At 43.8% G+C, this 19,809-nt stretch overlaps 1 protein-coding gene across 4 annotated transcripts in view; it reads left to right on the forward strand.

Annotated features, from left to right (window-relative positions):
• LOC137787595 (signal-induced proliferation-associated 1-like protein 1) overlaps positions 1-19,809 on the forward strand; it is a 32,249-nt gene that overhangs the window by 1,500 nt on the left and 10,940 nt on the right. For 3 of the 4 annotated variants that reach the window (XR_011077662.1, XM_068580214.1, XM_068580212.1), the window contains exons 2-7: positions 13,134-14,820; positions 14,954-15,084; positions 16,700-16,888; positions 17,068-17,242; positions 17,968-18,071; positions 18,316-18,473. Coding sequence is in view for 3 of the 4 variants with exons in the window: in XM_068580214.1 (XP_068436315.1) it covers positions 13,335-14,820; positions 14,954-15,084; positions 16,700-16,888; positions 17,068-17,242; positions 17,968-18,071; positions 18,316-18,473 (2,243 nt within the window). In the remaining variant the exon portion in view is untranslated. The remainder of the gene's footprint in view (positions 1-13,133; positions 14,821-14,953; positions 15,085-16,699; positions 16,889-17,067; positions 17,243-17,967; positions 18,072-18,315; positions 18,474-19,809) is intronic. The other variant, XM_068580213.1, reaches the window with a different exon arrangement.

The raw sequence follows: 19,809 nt of genomic DNA on the forward strand, positions 1-19,809 counted from the left end.
CAAAATATTTTACGAGTGAGTCTAATCTCAGCTTTGTCTCATCTAAATCATAGCCATTATTCACACTGGACTGCTTCTTGCTTTCTCTGATGGGATTGTTTAGAGAGAAATAATTGCATGGAGAGGCAAAAGCTTTGTATCACTTTTGGGGGGAAAGGCTGCCGGCTTTGTTTTTAATCTACCACAATGGACCAACAAGTCTGTGTTTGATGCAGCCGACAATAATCCCACTCAAGGTTGAGATGAGACATACCTGCGTGAGAAGTCCAAAGATCAGATTGTGTGCTGCCTGCATGCTCTCATCAAAATGCATCTCAATGCAAACTCTAAATGTGATTGTTCCTTGATGGGAAAGAAAGCCATTGCTTCTCATGGCTACCAGCATAAATAGTCTTCCCACTGGTTTATCACTGAAGGACGGTGCATCTATTTTCACTTTTTGCATCATACTTCTCGCACAACAATAACAATAGTTATTGTGCTTGGTTTGTCGTAGAGTCGTTCCAACGTGCGCAGAGGGATGCTTCCTGTTGCTAAACTGAGCCTATGTTTCTATTGTCTCTCGTGTATTGGCTCGAAGGGAACAGCTCGAGCAAAGATAAAAGACAAGAGGAGCATTGTGCTGCTTTATAATTTGCCACTCTGGAATGTGTGTGCTGCAATTATGCTAAGTGACCATCCCAAAATGCTTAAAGTAACAGTTTTAATTAATATAACAAATACTTATATTATTGTTATGACTGATTCTCAATTTCAAAGTGAACTTATCTCTATTGTTTTAATGATCGTAATATTTGAAGTAGGTTTTTGACCACACTCGTCTCTCAGTGATGCGCTTGCTCACTCACAAAGCTTTGAGGTTGCATCATTTTTCCAAACTTCTTGAACTCATCTTTTGGATACATCCATTATCACCTGATTGGCTGCTGTTAAGCGTGTGCCCCTGTCACTTTGAGCAGCCCGTAGTTGATAGATTAGATGACAAATCAAACATTTGGAAACCTTCAAACATTCTCAGCTCTTCAGAAATGGTTTTGACTGATCTGGTGCACCAGAGTGGCAACAAGGCCAATTCCTTCATGCTTGTTTATTCAATGCAGACACCAAAATGAGTCATGTATTCATGTTTTGACAAAACCTTCAGTTGCAGCATAAAACATATCACTTTTTTTTTTTTAAAGGGAAGCTTCGTCAGTTTTAGGATGAGTGATAGGTCTGGCCGGTTTGAGTCATTGATAGTCAGAAGTCAAATAACTTGACGGTAATACGACCTCCAGCGTTTTTTTCTGTGTGAGTGTCTTTTCGCTGGTGACTGAGGAGGTTGATGAGTTTGATTTTAATGAAGTGTGACAACGGTTCTGCGTTTCCTGCGTGCTAAACTGTTGGAATGCTCCGTCTTTGTCTGGATCAGACAGTCCACTGTATACCAGCCAATGGAGGAAAGCAGAGGGCTCGGAAGCTACAATAGTGATGATGTAATCGCTTTTCAGCGCACTGTCACAGTGTGAATGCATGCCGACAAGGGAAAATTCCCCTCCTCTTCACCCCACCTGCCACAAAGTTTGGGGAAATTTTCCCTCACAAAAAATGCTCGCCAATTTGGACACTGTAATTATCTATGCAAGAGATTCTGTGGGGCTCACTGCCACTGAGGGAGTTTAGTGCAAAGTGTTACTGTTGACTCTGGTCTGGACCTTAAACCTGATTGACAGTTGTGTCTTTATTTGGTTGTCTGTACTTATACGCTCATGCGCTAAAGCAACCTCTCTGTGCCTGCATTCTGTCCTATTGCTTTCAACTCTCAACCCCAAACCAAAACCCAAAGTCATGCAGAGATCATACACTGTGTAATTCCCCTTTTCTGCTTCCATCAAACCTCATGCATGCCGAAAATAGTACAACATGGCGTAAATATCGGAAGTTAGTGATGAAAAACATGAAAAGTTTGACCAACAACCACTGAAGAAAACCTTAAAGTAAGAGAAGATACAAAAATAAACTTTCCATAATAAAATCTGGAATTCTGATGATGATGTGTCGCTGCAGGCTATCTCCGCTGCCACACCGCGATGACGTGCTCGATATTGTCTTGACATGTCTGCCAGTTGCAACACTGTCTCTGTGCTCGTCCTGCACACTCACTGGAATGGGTTACAGAACTCTGCTGGGAGAGGAATCAAAACATCAAGCAGAGCTAAAGGCCCCCGTGCCCCATGCAGAGCCTGGGTGAGCAGCAGTGGAAAAATAATTCTACATTCAAAAACTGGAGAGGTTTTTGCTGTTGTTCCTCCTGTAGACAGAAATCTGAGAAGCAGGCAGGAATGCGCGAGGGCTTGGTCATGGCTGAGCTCAAAACAGATCCCAATGTGTAGACAGGTCTGTTCAGCTTGTCCTCATTCCTCTGCATGCTTACAACTGTTTTTGTCACTTTCAGGTGCCACTTTTACAATATGAGTTGTAGTAAAACAGGAATGCTGGCACAACAATACATCATGTGAGGTTTCCCCCTCAAAAACATTGCTCTCTGAACACTGCCTGAGCTGCTTTAAGTTGTCTAAAATAGTCAAAGCATTCTCTCTGTAGTTTGTGTTTATGTTTCCTGTACTGGGGGGAAAAAAAATCCCTCCTCATATTGCTAAAAGAAATTCACATCCTTTGCTTTGGAACTAGGGAGTTCATTTCCACCCGGTGAGTTCCTGCTTTGCTCATAGCAAAGCAGAGAAGAAATAATGAGACCACTGTGAACCAAAGGCCTATTTCCCAATTCAGAAGAACTTTGAAACAAATAGTAGTTTCAGGTGGACAGAGTGAAGTGAAAGAATGCAGTATGTCCATGGAGTTTGGTTGTATTACCCCAAGTATATATTAAACTAATATTGAAATAAGTTGAAATTCAGTTCATAATGGAACACTATCGGATGAACGTGGCCGTAGTTTCATTTTTCAAGTCGCCTTAGATGCAAAGGGCAGATAGGGCGGGCTAATAACAAACATGGCTGCTTTTCCAGCCTTTCCTCTCTTGATGCCTGTTTCCTGTGTGTTTCATTGATGTATTCCAGGATACCGGGGTCTGTAAAATACATGCAAAGTTGAATATTGACACGAGGGCGCTTGTGCTTAGTTCAGCTGTTATTATTACTGTTTCTGCTGGGTAAGGAGGTAAAGCGGTAGTGTTGTTGCCATGTTTGTGTTTACAAAGCACTCGGATGTACCTTGAATGTTAATTAGGAGGAAGAAAGATAAAACATTTACCTGTACACATCCGGGTTTGCTGTTGAGCCCTGAATATTAACCTTTGTCCTAATTTTTTAACTCACCCTACAAACTAAGAATAAAAATACACATCACTTGCTCTGCAAACACTCATGATTGTAGATGCTAATGAGGGACTCGCCGTGAGCTCCAGTGCAAACTGGCATGTTTTTCTCCTCTGTGACTTATGAGGATGCAAAGTCCTGATTATTGCCAGCCGGGGGGAAAAAGGGGGGAGGTGTTAATTGCGTTCCGCTTCACTCTATCAATGAACTAAGACAAGAACAGAAGACTTACTGGGACAACTGTCGGATGTTTTCTGATTTAATAAAGCAGATGTTAATTTGCTCGCCTTTTGCTGTCATGTATTTTCAATATTGTTGGGCTCTGATGTTCAATGGAAACAAAAGTACTGAAAACACTGCACCCTCTGGGCGGCTGTTTCACATGAGCTGTGGCTTTCATGGAACTGGCTCACGTGCATAATAAACCACAGTTGCAGAGCTGGTAGGAGTGTGCCATGGAGCAAGCCAGCAGCAGCAAGCAGCAGCAGCTCAGCGCTGTGCAGTTTTGCACTGTGGTTTGTTGGCACTAACTGTGATTTAGCAGGGCACCACTGTTATGCAACACTAGCTGACTTATCGCAGTCCAAATGACTCTGTATGAATTGATTAACCTGCGTCCCGATTGTTTATAATTGCACTGGAAGTGCACTGTGCTACGTGCTGGAAACGGGCCAAAATCAATATGGTTAAAACTCTGCTATGCTGTTGTGGATTCTGTGTCCGCATCAAGCCCTTCTACGTCCAAGACTAAACATTCAGAAATTATTGGCCATTTCTGACAAATAATGTTGACGACTGAGGCACACCTGAGCTTTCCACTGAGTCCACAGTTGGGAAATTAGGCTAATGGTGGACAACACAGTCTGCCAGGCTTCTCCAGAGACATGGCAGAGAATCCCCTGGAGGCTTTCTGCAAAGATAATAAGCCCTGACTGTGCTGGTCGTCGTGTCCCCGGCGCTGGAGCCCATGTTGTTGCCTCGTTAAATACCTTACCTGGCAAGATCCTATTCTCATGTTTCTGCCTGCAAAATAGAAAAAATAGAGCTCACAATTAATGTCTTGTGCTAGCTATTTGGACAATGTGGGGGGTTATTAATCAAGCTTTCACCTTGACTCTGGCCACCCCTGTACTCCTGTGAGCTAAGGATCCTATTGTTTCCTAGCAGCACTCTCATTCTCCTCCGTCACTGATATTAGCCTGTGGGGAATCCTTGTACAGTGGAAATGCATCCCATTACGGCTGCCCCCATTCATCTCGGCTATTAAATTAGTTGAAGTGCTTCACCCTTATTGCTGCAGAGGTGTATTTGTTGGCCAAGCAGCTGTTGATCGATTGATAGATCAGGTTGTCTGACAAAATTAACTCCAAAGATCTTTAGAGAATCTTATGATAGATTTAATTTCATTCTCTGGGGGGCTTTTAAATAGCTTGTGGTCATTGCTGCTGCTGCTGCTGCTGCTGCTGCTGCTGCTGCTGCTGCAGTGAAGCTCATGTTTCTCATGTTTGCTCAGCAGGGCACTGACCCTCACCAAATCAAACCATCACAACTGCTCCTCTCCCATAATATCACCTTGCCACAACCTGTCCAGACAGCACTATCAAAACAAAGAACAAACTAATATGTCATTCCAAAAGCATTCCATTTTTAAAATGCGGTTGCAGCAACACAAAGGAGTCCTGTTGTGGGTTTCATGTTCCCTGTGAGCTATTTCTTTGTTGCTGACAATGTTTTCATTCTTTTCCCCTGGCAGGCTGTTATCTGATCTGAGCATTCATTTATTGCGTCTGTGTTTGAGCAACAGATACAAGGTTGGTGAATGGGCACGTAGGCTATGATTTTCACTCCATAATTATTTCTTAGTTTGCAACAAATTAAAATTGACTTTATTGAGTTAAAGCAGCATCCAATCAGGAGTCTGTCTTTGTAGTCCTCTGTGATTTGGCTGGTTTGATACCTGTGTAATCAGGCAGAGGATGTGAGAGAGGGCGCAGTGGATGACTTCCAAACATCACAGACATCTGTCATGTTGACCCCCTCTGACTTGAGAATCCGTCGGGCTGCTGTCAACTGACCTCGCTGCTCATACAGTTTTACACACTGAAACAAAAGTCCGGGCTTTGCCCTCATGAGTACAATCATATTCACTTTTTTTGCAGTTTGATACACTAATACAGATTAAAAATCAAGTAACAGCAATTTGGACTTAGAGGCTCATCGATCGAAGACAATTGGGACGCCAAGAAGTAAAAAAAAATAATTACTAAAGCAATGTGACCCAATCAGGTAACCAACATTATCCTATCTCGAGCCGTAACATTTTAGCATTGATTAGTTTGTTTCCATTAGCAACAATGGAGCCACGTGATTGATATTTCAATAACAAAGTGTGTGTGTGTGTGTGTGTGTGTGTGTGTGTGTGTGTGTGAGTGTGAGAGAGAGAGAGAGAGAGAGAGAGAGAGAGAGAGACCGACCGACCAACTGACCACAGGATGTCCCAGCTGTGCACGCCACAAGCTAAAAAATCCCTTCTATGGCACCAAATTTCACGCAATCAGAATACCGTGATGTAATTGACATTTTGATTGACCCACTCTGTTTATCCCTGTTCCAACGTTCTACAGCGCCACAATTCTTTCTGCCACTGGCGGTAATGTGACATTGATCCGGTGGAGCAGTCAAAACGAATCAGAACATGCTAGATACATACAATGTTTGAGCAGCACTGCAGGCTCACTCACTCTGATTTGTTTTGCTCATGAGTGCCTGTGAGCAGAGAATGAAGTAATAGCAGGCTTGGGAAGTGTTTGGCGGGCCCCCTGGCTAAGCCCCCATCCCGAGTCCTCTGGCACGTGGAGAGGCTGAATTATAGACGGCAAACGCACAAACTATTCACTCAGCCCCCCTCCTCTCATCATCACTGTTAATTATACTGCTGCTACTCTCGCATTCCTTCTATTTTAATCCTCAACTGATGAAAATTGCCTCATCCCAACAGAGCACACACACTTGAGAACACACAAATGTGTGTGCCACCCCCATGCAGAGCTGCGGTTTTTGTTTTGTAACACATTGACAGCTTTTCAGATATTAAGCTGAGCATATATACCTTTTCCCGGGCAAATAGAGGAGTTGCAGTGCTTCTGTAAACGCCTCTTTACCCCAAGCTCACACTGGCCTGTTAAACGAGGCACGCTGCTGAGAAATGCTCCCATTGCGTTGGGGTTTAATCCAAGTGGCCTGGTTGCTTACGTCAGCAATGCAACATTTGGTCAAACATAAATAATGGCTGCATTTTTACTACAATGTGTAAATATTCCAAAAGAATTGCAACAGACCTACAGTTGTTAAAATCAAATGAATGACTACCTAGGCGGGAGTCACCTTACAGCTTCTCATAAGAGCTGTCAAATAATCCAAAATAATATAGACAGAAAAATGGAAGACAGCTGTGCAATGATTATCATGGTTGTCACAGTGGATGCTAATTCACAATTTTACTCATCGGTCTGGTGCTACTTACACTCACAAAACGCATATTTATTGTTGCTAATGATCAACAGGTGTTTGACACATTCATACCAGACGGCTGTAACAGGTAGTGACAAGAAATTACACAAGACTTTTTGTCACACATACACACACAAACACATATTTGTGTTTTCTTTGACTTTTGGGGACATTCAATTTACTTACATTTATTTACTTGAGACTTACCTTAACCATAACCAGCTACCAGCCTAATTCTAACTGTAACCTAAAACTAACCTTTAACCAAATCTTCAGCCTTAAGTGTAATAATTTACATTATTTGTATGTGCATTTTGTCCCCACAATGTTACATAATAGAGATGTATATCACCACATGAAGACGGGTCAAACATTGTGACGCTACAACCGACTTCTATACTATTTGGCTACTAGTTACCAGAAGTGTCCCTGAACTTATTAAACTGCAGTAATTGTTTGTCAGCTTTCCGTTCATTAAACGTGGGTATGGAAAGCTGGCAGTGCTGATATGAGGATGTATAATTTATCTCTTCATCACCTTATAAAAAGATTGAGAAGAACAAAGTTCATGTCTGAGAGGTCTACAAATCACAGCCATTATCTACTGTCTGTTCGGCAACAAGAAGATACTATAATCCCTCACTGGCCTCCCATCTGCGAACACTTGCTGCAGGGCACATTATGGCACTTACAAGTTGAGAACACTACTGCAGAGTTACACATGACCATTGTGCATTATACATTTCAATGGTCTTACATTAAGAGATTATGAGGTAGATTGAACAGATTATTTGTTCTGGTCATCCCTATTTGGACCCAAACAGAGACCATAACTTGCTTTTCAAATATGATTTCCAAGAAAAGGTAATCTTAGTTTACGGTATGAGGTATTACAGAAATAGCATCTCCGCAAGCTGACATGGGACAGAACAGTGCTGCCTTTGATGTTTCAGAAACAGAAAGCAGTTGGAATTGTCTTATTCAGATATAATTATTGTCCCATGAGTTTGCGCTCATGAGCTAAACTTTTTTGTGTTCTTGAAGTTTTCAATGGAATTTATTTAAAGGTATTGCTCCGTGCATGTATGTATTTGAGCCTTTGTCTCTGCGTGTACCTGTCCATGTGCATCAGGAGCTCGCTGTCTCTCTAATGGAGTCCTCGCGATGGAGCCGGGCAGACAGGGCAGGAAGAGGGAAAGTGCAGCCTCGAGCAGATCTCTACTTTAAACCTCAGCTCCCGACTGCTGCGGCGGCCAGGCAGCCACCTCATTAGAATTTTTTACATTCCTCTTCAGGCAGCAGCACACTGCTTTCTCTCCATTGCCCTTCATAATGCACAGCTTTTACAAGCTGACGAGCCTAAATCTGAACCTCCTCAATAAAAACAAGCCATCTATAAAACCACGTTAAACATAAGGCCGTGAACCAACTCTGGCTCTGTAGATTAATGTATTTATGGACCTTAAAGTTGTAAAGTTCTGTTGATGTACTTAATCAATTGAATACAAGCTTGACTTTGTTATCTTTATGTTTTGACAGGGAAGCTAATAGATTCGAGTATACAAAGTAGTGATCCTTCTTTACTCTGGACAAGCAGACCACCTAAGTTGTTAGCAGTGCAATTAGCTTTTATTTGGAGGTAAATTACCCTCTAGGACTTGGACAAAGGGTGTTTTTGTCCAACTACTCGCTCACCCCGATAATGACATTGGAAATAGGACTGGGTTTAACATTTCTTACAATAAACACCGTCAAGTGTTTCAAGTGTCTATTTATCCTGCTGCCTCAGCCACGTAACATGTGAAACCCCGGTGGAGCACTTTCTGGATAAGAAGAGAGGAAGGATCGAGGACACCCTACTGGAGATAATGGCAATGAATATATCCTGGCGCTCTTCCAGACTTGTCTACTTGTGTAAGGCAGTGAGTGAAATTCACTTTGCCAGTGGTTAGCTATGCCCATTACTCATTGAGCTGTGCTGCAGTGATAGCGAGGGGCCCAGAGACGGGGCAGAACAGCAGCACATCGCAGAACAATGGAGATGATGAATGTGGATATACTGCCACCGGTTTTTGAAGTGCTCCAACTACACGCAGAGTTTGCATCGCATGTGTGGTCTGTTGAACAATTCGTCGGTTCAGTTCCCATATTATTGTGGCGTTTTACTTCATCCAGAACTGGTATTTCATAGATCAAGGCTCTCGGTACAACTTGGCTGCAAAGATAGGAGACTGTGATTGGAAAGTGATGGCAGACATTAAAGTGTTTTATAACTGACATCACTGTGACAGTCAGTGTTGTACTTTTCTCGAAGAATTTGCCCAAACATGCCCTACTTCTCTTTCCCCCCTCACGCAGACGTTCATCACTTCCTCCACTTGAAATTGGTGGAATTCCAGAACGTCGGCTTGCGGTTGGATGATGCGAGTATCGCTTGTCTGCCAGCGTGCCCGCCTGTTTTTCTCTGAAGGTGTCAGGTTCTCAGGTCTGCTCAATCAGACGGGCAGGTTTGTGCTTGGTTTATAGCCAGATACACAGGAGGAGGGGAGAAAACAAAAAAATGGGGAAGAAGAAGGGGAAAAAAAGGAAGAGCTACGCAGATGGGAGCCGGGGGAGTAGTGGAGATGCTTCGTTACTTCCTGTGCATCTGTTGTGGCTATGGGTGGCTGTGGTTAATCTACAGCTCGGTGAATGTGTAGGGGCCGCAGTTTATCTCTCACTCCTGAAAACTACTTCCTTGACAGGAAATTATGTCGTAAAGGAGTCAGTGGATTTATTATTACTTAAGTTTACATTCACTGTCTGACTGGTGCACAACCTTGTGGAAAAGCTTGCTCATTGTGAAAGAGTAACTGCAGCTTTCATCAGGTCCATCATGTTACTTCCCCAAATCTCAGTCAGTTAATATCTGTTGCGCCAGCGAGTCGCACCCATACGAACACAAATCGGATAATTTTCTGCCTTTTTTTTTGTAAGCCTTCTTGCTTTTTCTCTGGACGGGTGAGTCCTTCCTGTGCTCGTCATAAATGTATCCTTCTATCTCTTCGATGCTTCGATTGTTTCCAAATTTGGATTCAGTGTTTGCATCCGATTGCATCTGATTCGTTTGGTTTTCCTGACAGGCCCCATATACACAGCCACAGCGAGGTTCCTGTGCCAGGCAATTTTCAAAGACTTCGCTATGTTGGAATGGGGCCCCAGTCTTGCCCAGGACAGAGGGACCTTTGTGCCTGCTGCCCAACAACCCAGGCAGCTCTTAGATTAGGGGACAGGGTGAGGCAATGGGCTAAATGGTAGGGTGCCTATTTGAAAGCCAATGGTGTCAGCCAAACATCCCCTTAGCCCCATTCAAGCACGCAGTAATTACAAGCTTGTAGGGCAATCCTTCGGCTCCTTTGTCTCGTTTTTGGAAACATTGCCCAGTCCACTGAGAAACTTCATTCCCTTTCTGTTTGGGAGACCCAGGACGAAGAGTCTTTCAACTCCAGCATGCTGTCCTTTCTCTCGAGGACACCAGATAGCCAAGCCAGATCAGCAACAGCAATCCCCCTCCGGGATTCTCTGTCTTTGACAGTGTCTTGCACCCCATGCTGTGTCTTGATGATGACTCTTAAGTTGCTCAAATTATTGTGAGTCAGATTTGAAAAACTCAGACCCTAGGTGCATGTTTGTGATTCATCATTGCACTACATTTCTGCTGACTGACTGCTGTCTGTCTAACTTTAATTCCCTGTAGTGTGTGTGTGTGTGTGTGTGTGTGGCCCCTAAATGAGTCAACTGCAACAAATGCAGCCTTAGTCTTTATAAGGGCATGCTACTGTATCAGAGTAGCTTGGTGTCTAGACCCGTCCCTACAACCTGAACAACAAAGTGTAACAGCTCAGAGGTGTGCCGTGAAATAACCCTTCGTCTGCATCTGCACCAGTGCTTTGCTCATCTTTTTTTGACGAGCCTGACGGAGCAGCTGGGAGGTCAGAGACACAATTACAGGAAGTTAACCTAATTTAGTGAACAAGCTCTAGCTGTCTGGACATGCCCCACGGAGCTGTGAAACAAATCCTCTGTTTAATTCAGCAGGGACTGGATAGGGGACGGCAGGATAGGTTGGAAGAAGAGTTATGTTGTGGGGTCTCGGGCTGTCCTTCACTAAAGAAATTCTTTGGCGACAAACACTTCACCAATTTATACATTTAATCTCAGAGAAACAAAGAATTATTTGAAGCACCCATTTTAATACTTGTGTATAGAAGAGATGTGCTTATTTGTTTTTTGTTTTTTAATAAATCCTTCAGCATGAAGAAAAGCATAAAAACGACTAATGGACTAGTCGCCCAAGACCAAAACGTCGGCTAAGAGGTGGCAGCCCGAGTGGGGTCTCTGACTTGTTCTTTCAGCCTGTCTCTCTCTCTCTGTCACACAAACGGCCATAAGACAGACTCCCGCAGCCGCGATGCCACACTTCTTTTAATCTGACAAGACCATGAAGCCAGTCATCTGTCTGTGTTTCCTTCAGCGAGTGGATTGGCGGCCTGTTTTCTGGGACGTGTGTGTGTGTGTGCATGTGCACATATTTTGTGTGTTACTTCTCCTCTTCTGTCTGTCCCTGTGGATGCTCGGCAGCATGCGGGAATGAGGCCCAACACTTTGGGACTGGACCTGCAGTTTAACATATATTTCCCACTATTTTCACTCGTATTCATGTCAGAGAAATAAGAGTGTTAGTAGGACATGAATGTTTTTTTTCTTCTATTATTCATTAATGAGTTTTTATTAATCTGCTCCAGACACTGTATCCCCGTGCCATTGGAACCTTACTTATGTGACAGATGTAAGATAAGAGTGGCAATTTTTTTTCTTTTCATCTTATTCTAATTTCTTCTGGCTGAAGATTTTGTGTCACGTAACCATGAAGCTATGACATCTGAAAATTGACCTTTCTATTTGATGGTCTTTGCTCTGATCGTCTTTTTTATCAGACTACTAGGCTCCACGTGAAACCCTCTTTGATTTTTGTGGTTCAAAAAAGTAAAAATAAAAATGCAGGAACACATTTTTATTTTGCAGCTTGCTTTTGCTTGATATTGGCCTCACTTAAGTGGTCAGAACATTTGAGCTCAGTAACCGTGCCATTGTGGAAATGGTCACATGGTATTATGTACTCTTATTATGTCATAAACATCTTTGTTTACTTGTGTCGTACTTTTATACTCAATATTTGATTGACTTACTATTTGAAAGCCAAGGTCTTCTGTAGTGTGTCTTAGTACTGTACTTGTCTTAGTCAGCATAAACTTGGGATGCAGTGTGAAGGTGGCTGTGCTGTAGGTCTGTCACAGTGCACTGCTTGCTAGTGGCTAATGTGATCACAGCCACAGCCAGGCAATGCTGCTAGTGGAGCCTTAATCTCTCCCAGTGTCTCACTGCTAAATTGGCCTGATTTGTCAGGCAGAGGATCATCACCCACTTTCAAAGAGCCCTTTTGCTTTTTGATGTGCAGCTTTGGATATTTGATCAAGAAAACTGCAGCTCTGCTTCACAATTTACCAATGTTGGCTACTGAAGGCACGCAAAGAGACGTCAGTCAAGTCACAAGGCAGGAGTCAGTGACTTGGGATGTTTCTCTCCCTTTTTTATGTCGTTTTGGCTTAAGTTATGAACAGGTTTATAAAAATACAAAGTCATCTTGATCGTTTTGGATACATTAAGTCATTAGGGCAAAGTCAGTTTTCATGTTTCCCCTCGATGCTTACTCTGAAATTGGTTTGAAATTTTGGCCCTCTTATCTGAAATTGAACATTCATTTGGCTCTTAAAAAATCCATCACAGGGGGGAAAAATATACATCCACATTCAGTTCTCCCTGCAGGTTTGTATCTGTCATTTCCTACAGAGAGATTTGCATATCTGTAAAGATGTCCTCCCCATTTGTCTTCAAAAAAGCATTAAAAGTTGCCCTGTTGTATGCAGACTGAAACTAGAAAAGTATGGATGAATACCCTAAAACTTTAATATTTATCAAGTAGTGAAAAAATGTGTATATTTGTTTATCTTAAGAATTGTGATTCCCATGTCAAGGATAGTAAAACTGGTCAGTGATGACAGCCAATTGGGTATAAAGTCATCTGGTTTTCCAATACTAAGGATCTTATTTCAAAAACGTATTAATTTTAGACTTGCTACCCTTTTCACTTATTTACAGTTATATATATTTAAGGAAAAGTAACGTGTCAGAAAACAGATGTATTTGTGATTATCTTCTCTCCAGACTCAGATTATATGTACTAACAGATTTTTCTTTTCTTTTTAGGATAGTTTGTCCGGAGGGTTCAGTGTCAAGGAAGCAGTATGAAGGCTTGACTGCTGAAGAAGTGGGACTGCCCCTTTTTCTGCCTCTTACTTGTCGATCCAAACAAACAATCAACCTGCCCATGAAGTCGGGGAGCAGCATCCCATCCCAGAGGCAGACATGTCTCCCTGCTAAGTGCCTTTAGCATTTTGCACTGGTGTCATGACCAGCTTGAAGTGTCCGCCAATGGAGCGCACTGTTGGGGGTTCCATCCCCGCCACTGATGAATTTTTCACCCGTCACCTCCGTATGGTCAATGGAGGAACTGTGCCAACCCGCACAGACAATGTCCATGCTACTGTGAATACAGGAGTGCCTAAAATGGGTGTACGAGCTCGGGTGGCTGACTGGCCCCCAAGGAGAGACATTGCAGGGGTTATGTGGCACTCAGCTACGGAGCCTGAGAACTCTGGTGTGCCCTCTGCTGGCAAAAGTCACATTAAGTTAGGCTCTGTAATGAGCCCTCAGGACTCGTCAATGCTGCGTAACATTCACAACACTTTGAAGAATCGAGCCCAGGCCCAGGCCAACAACTACAGCCCTGACACCCGGTACCTAGTCCCAGGAGACTATAGAGGCCCTGCACATAGAAACCCACGACAGAGACGCATCCGTCAGCGCAGCAACAGTGATATGACTATCAGTGAGATGGAAGGCAGTGGAGACAGTGGAGAGGACTGGGGTCCAGCATCGGGAGCCAAATGGTCCCCACTCCATCGCGAATACGGAAGCACCTCATCAATAGATCAGCATGGCCCATCTGGAGAGAGCTTCTTTGAAATGCTTAGGGCCTATCAAGGGGACAAAGTGGACCAGCGGAGCCCTGCTCCAGAGAAACTAGAAGACATGCTGATTGTGGGGCAAAAGCAGGCCAGCTTTGATCTTCAGGAGGATGTCATAGATGGCCAGACTCCTAAAGCCAGAGATAAGCCCCCAAAGAGAAGAACTAAATCTGAGACAGGGGGTGAGTCTATATTTCGTAAACTTCGGAGCGTGCGGGGTGAGTCTGACTCCCCTAAAGCAGGGTCTGACATAGAGGACAGCCGGACGGAGGACACAGGCCCCCTTTTCAAAACCTGGGTGTGCCAGAAAAGCTTTGCCCACTATGATGTGCAAAGCATGCTGTTTGACCTCAATGAAGTTACTCAGCTGCGGCAGATTGCAGGCAAGAGGAAAAATACCACCACGGGGGCATCTGCGGCTGCTGTAGCCTCGGCTACCTCCACCCTCTCGTCCACACACAGCTTGCCTTACAGCTCCCCGGGTGGTAGCCAGGAAGACCTCAGTTCTAGGGACAGTCCTGGCCTGGATGCGGGTGATGAACAGAGCAATGAAATTCTGCTAAGTTGCCCCTGCTTCCGCAACGAGATAGGTGCTGATGGCAATGGGAGGCGCAGAATGGGAGTAGGTGGGGCAGGGTATTATGGGCTTGTGGGCAGTGGAACAGTTCACAATGGCTCAGGGACCCTGAGTGTGGAGGGAAACGTGTACGAAACATCTGTGAGCACACACTGCACTAACGCTGGAGTAGCAGTGCTAGAGGGACCAAAGGAAGGCCCCAGCACGCTCAGCGAAAAGGGCAAACAATACATTGTGGAGCATGTGGACCTGGGAGCCTACTACTACAGGAAGTTCTTCTATCTGAGGGGTAAAATTAATTTAAATGCTTTAATTATGTACTCATTACCATGTGAATTGTTTAAAGCACTAAAGTTTGATATTAACCAACAGATGTTTTTTTAATTATGTAATCTTTTTCTCTGCCACTTCCTCCTCATCAGAGCACTGGAACTATTTTGGGATGGACGAGGCACTGGGGCCAGTGGCAGTGAGCTTGCGCAGGGAGAAGCTGGAGGAGGACAAGGAGCACGGCCAGCAGTATAACTACCGTCTCATCTTCAGAACCAGCGAGGTCAGCCATAGTGTCCTGTCCTCTCTACACCACAATCTCAACCTCAGCACCACACCACTTTAGTCCTTCCGCCGTGTGAAGAGAAACTTTTGGTTGACTGTGAAAATAGACATACATTTTGTTTGACGCCTACTCGAATCTCATATCCAGTTTATAGTAGACCTTCTGTCCTTAGTTAAAATGTACTGATTGATTTGCCCGTTGACCGGATCAGTCTCAGAGTCTGTCCCAAACAAATTAACACCTTAATGACTTTTCAGACCCTTTTAACTACGGCGACTTCTTTGGACAATCGGGCAAAAAGTGAGAAATATTCAAATATACTTGGAGAAAAAGAGAGGACCGGCTCTTCTGCCAACAACAGGGTCTCCTCCCCTTTTATGCCGTGCACAGTCAGTAGGTGTTAATGTAATATAAAATACACATTTAAATAGATACTGATAAATAGTTTTGTATAAATAAATAGATATACAAGAACATAGTTTTAGATAATAAACGGTTGACTCTCTGTAATAGACCTACATAGACAGAATAGGATACTATTTTTTGTGATTCTTCTCTGATATGTATATACTATTTACATAGCATGTTCATAATTTATAACCGTACAATTTCATTTTTCATTGAAGAAATGTTACAGAATTCTTAGGGAATGCTGTCAATTAAAGTTCTTAGTCAGAAAACAAATTCAGTCGGCCAATAAGGCATCTCTAATATTTGTTAGCAGGTGTGCATGTAGTTCAACTGCTACAATGCCTGCTGCATACTACACCGACCAGCCCGAGGCTAAACCAGCCTCAGTCCTTGTTTCTTGTTATGCAACCGGCCCTGGGACTATTCAGCTGTCTCTCAATATCAGCAATGTGTGAAGGAACTTGAGGAAGTGCACTCGTCTTCCAGGCTCCAAGGCCTGTCAGTGCTCAACAACCTCAAACCACTCTGTGGAGAGTGTTTCAGTGAAAATAGACAGTCATATTTAGTTGCATTGTTGGCCCCCAGTCTTCTGTGTTTGGGTTTTAGGATTTATTACATGAACGGACACTCCCAGACAGAGGAAGAAGGCACCTGCCTAGGGCTGTTTGTTGTGGACTGCAGTAGGACAGGTGCATGTGATTAAAACCCCCCACACAACCCCCACAGACTGAAGTACCACTGGGCCCCCGCACTCTATACTACCTTTCAAACATGGAGAACACAGCTCCATTGTAAACACAGGCCCTGCACAGCTCATAAGAGAGATTGTCTCGGTCCATTCCAGCTGCTTACGATATCTGAGTGATTGAGTTCCCTCCCAGAGCCCAGCACAATAAGAACTTTGTGTGTACAGAATGCTTTGACGAGTCCTCCCACCACTTCTTCCTCAGTTCCACTTTCAATCTGCCCCAACGTCTTGAGACGTAATCGTCTTGTTGTTTTGTGTCAATTTCTTTAAGGGTACAGTAAGAGGATGGTAGTGCGTTAATAAAACTGCAGCAACTTTATTTATTTTTTTTGTCGTCTGGACAGGCATGTTTTGCTATCAGTCTTTTTAATCTCCATGAGATTCCTGAAAGGCGTTCTTTCTCTTCTTATCTTCTTCTCTGTAATCCCTCCTTCTCTGTCTCCCTCCATTCAGCTGACCACTCTTCGAGGTTCTGTCCTGGAGGATGCCGTGCCTTCCACCTCTAAGCACGGCACCACTCGGGGGCTGCCCATCAAGGAGGTACTGGAGAATGTGCTGCCCGAGCTGGATCTGTCCTGCCTCAGACTGGCCCTCAACACGCCCAAAGTCACTGAGCAGCTGATGAAACTGGATGAGCAAGGGGTAAGAAGCTAATTATGGCCAAGTTTTATTTCACAGAATCTAAACTTTTTGCAGCTACCAACAATCGCTTGCCTGGATTTGTACAGAGAGAGTATTTATGTTTTGTGATTTCTTACATTGTACTCTGCCACTGACATTAACTATTAAAGACAAGTGTTTGCTTTGTTGCTGTCCCCCAGTTGAGCTTTCAGGTGAAGGTGGGGGTGATGTACTGCAGAGCGGGCCAGAGCACAGAGGAAGAGATGTACAACAACGAGATGGCCGGTCCCGCCCTGGAAGAGTTCCTCCAACTGTTGGGGGAGAAGGTTCGCCTCAAGGGCTTCACCAAGTACAGAGCCCAGCTGGACACCAAAAGTAACAACTCCCAACAAATCTCTAGATCTCTCTCTGTCACACAATCACACACATGAAGATGAGACTCTAGATGTTATGTGTATTTAGCTGCCGAGCCAATAGCCTTAACTTTTTTTTTACCTGTTGCAGTCCTGCTTTAAATTAGTTCCACTTTAGTTTCATATTACACTTTACTTTATAGTGTTTGTACTTTGTTCCTTTATCTTGCTTTTGGTCAAACATTTCCTTTCACTGGAACTCACTTTATGCCACTGTCTTTGTCTGTCTGACACTTTCCTTTTCATCTCTCTTCTCATGTATCCTTCCCTTTCTGGTGTATCCTCTCCAATAGTCGCTCAGTGGTACTAACGAGTGCATGGATGTGCTGTCACTGAATCTAACTCTAGGAAATCTGACTTGAATGGTTTATGACTTTGTTGTTACAAAGAAACATTGAATACAAATTAATAAACATTTAGACACTGTCCATTGTATTGGAAACTGTTATGTGACAAAAGAATGGAAAGGGCTCCACTTCCAGGTTGACACTAAAACAGTTGATTGAGTATTGACCATCTTATCCAGGCGGACATTGATCCACAGTTTGCCTAGTTGTTTGGGCTATGGTGAAATTGCATCCTGTCTTGCACAGAAGCCATGAAGCACACAGAATATACATGTGAGAAAGATGGATGGCAGTAATTGTTCAATGGTCCTCAAAACTGTATTGCTATTTTCCCCTGCAGCGGATTCCACGGGTACTCACTCCTTGTACACGACTTACAAGGACTATGAGATTATGTTCCATGTGTCGACTCTGCTGCCTCACACACCCAACAACAAACAACAGGTAAAGTCGGAGAGGAAAACTCCTTTATTTGGAAACATATAGAGCAAAGGGTGTATCATTTCGAGGAATGCTTATGCAACTCCTGGCTTAGTCATCCGATTTGACTCCCATCCAACTTTCATTCTCAAGAAACTTTTATTTCCATGTGATTAAATGAAATGTACTATATGATTGGCATGACTTTGCTTTCAGATTCAAGTCCCATACTTCTCTAATTTGGACTGTGTTGTTTTCCATCGATTAGTTGCTGAGGAAGCGCCACATAGGGAACGACATTGTGACCATCGTGTTCCAGGAACCCGGTGCTCACCCTTTCACCCCGAAGACAATTCGCTCTCACTTTCAACATGTCTTCATCATTGTACGGGTGCACGATCCCTGCTCTGACAACACATGTTACAGGTGGGTTTGTGATTTTTATTTCAGCAGTCCATTGAGGTGAACGGTAAATGTGTCATGACCACAAGAGAAACATTGCCAAGTCCTTACTTTCTTTTTATATATATGTATGCATGCTATGTGGTTTGTCAAAGGAAGGAAGTGGAAAAAAACTCAGAGAATTATGAGTCTGGAACTGCAACTCAGACTGAGGTTAGGTTAAGGAGAGGCGGTCTACGATCACATGTGTTGCTAGTGGTGTGGAAGCACAGATACAGTAACGCAAAACTATAAAACAACTTTAAAGAAATTTAAAACAAGATATTAAAAGGATGCCGGTTTAGCCACAAGGTAAGAATAAATATGACTTTATCTAGCGACTCATGTCAATTTGAAGTGAATTAGACTAACACAACCCTGTACCAATTTTGAATAAAAACCTGGTTTTAACTGCCATCTCAGTGCAGCACTGGGCCCTTTTTTATGGGAAAGTGCAATACCACTTTCAGTGCTACCAGCAGTTTGTTTTTGTATGCCACAGTAGCATTAAGACAAAAGCATTGACTGGAAGGCATGGGTCAAACATAAAAGCCTGTTGCGTGACTGTCCTGTCGCTCCCGATCGTGCATGGTCATGTCTACTGCATATCTCAATCAGTATAAATTACTTTGATTATGATCAAATGGAATAGATTGGCCCTGCAGTAGCTGTCCAACTGATAGGAGTCGTCCTCCTCTTCTCCTCCGCTGGATGATTCTAAGCCTCGTGATGATCAGACTGCGATTCAGTGGCGTTCACACGCATCCCTGCCCCACCACGCACACACTTTCTGTACTCTACACAGATATGACACACATACTTCACACATAGTTGCTCCCTCTCACTCTCTTACTCCCGTTTCTCCTTTTTACCTTGTCCTCATGCTCACTTGCACACGGTTACACACACACACACACACACACACACACACACACACACACACACACACACATGCACGCACTTTTCTCCCAGGCACACAAATTCACTCAAAGGCTCCCTCTTCACACACACATATAATACAAGCCTCCCTCCTTCTTCTCCCCCCCCGCCCTCCTTCCCTCCCTCCCTCCCTGCCTGCCACTTTGCCTTTGGGCAGCGGGAGCCGGAATGGTCTGAAGGAGTTAGCGGCATGCGCATGAAGTGCTCTCTCCGCTAGGACATGCATGTGAGCGGGGAGGATTGTTGAGAGCAGAGTCCCTCAGAGCTCGCAGAGTCTCTCTCCGGAGTGGACGGGTCAGGCCAGCCTTCTGTCTCTCAGCTCGCACCCGCGTCAAATTCAGGCTAATTTATTTGGAGCCCTTCTTTTCACCCCTCTCGTTCC

The sequence above is a fragment of the Clinocottus analis genome, unplaced genomic scaffold (assembly GCF_023055335.1).
Source record: "Clinocottus analis isolate CAN_PGR_092001 unplaced genomic scaffold, fCliAna1.0.p SCAF_17, whole genome shotgun sequence".
Taxonomy (NCBI): Eukaryota; Metazoa; Chordata; class Actinopteri; order Perciformes; family Cottidae; genus Clinocottus; species Clinocottus analis.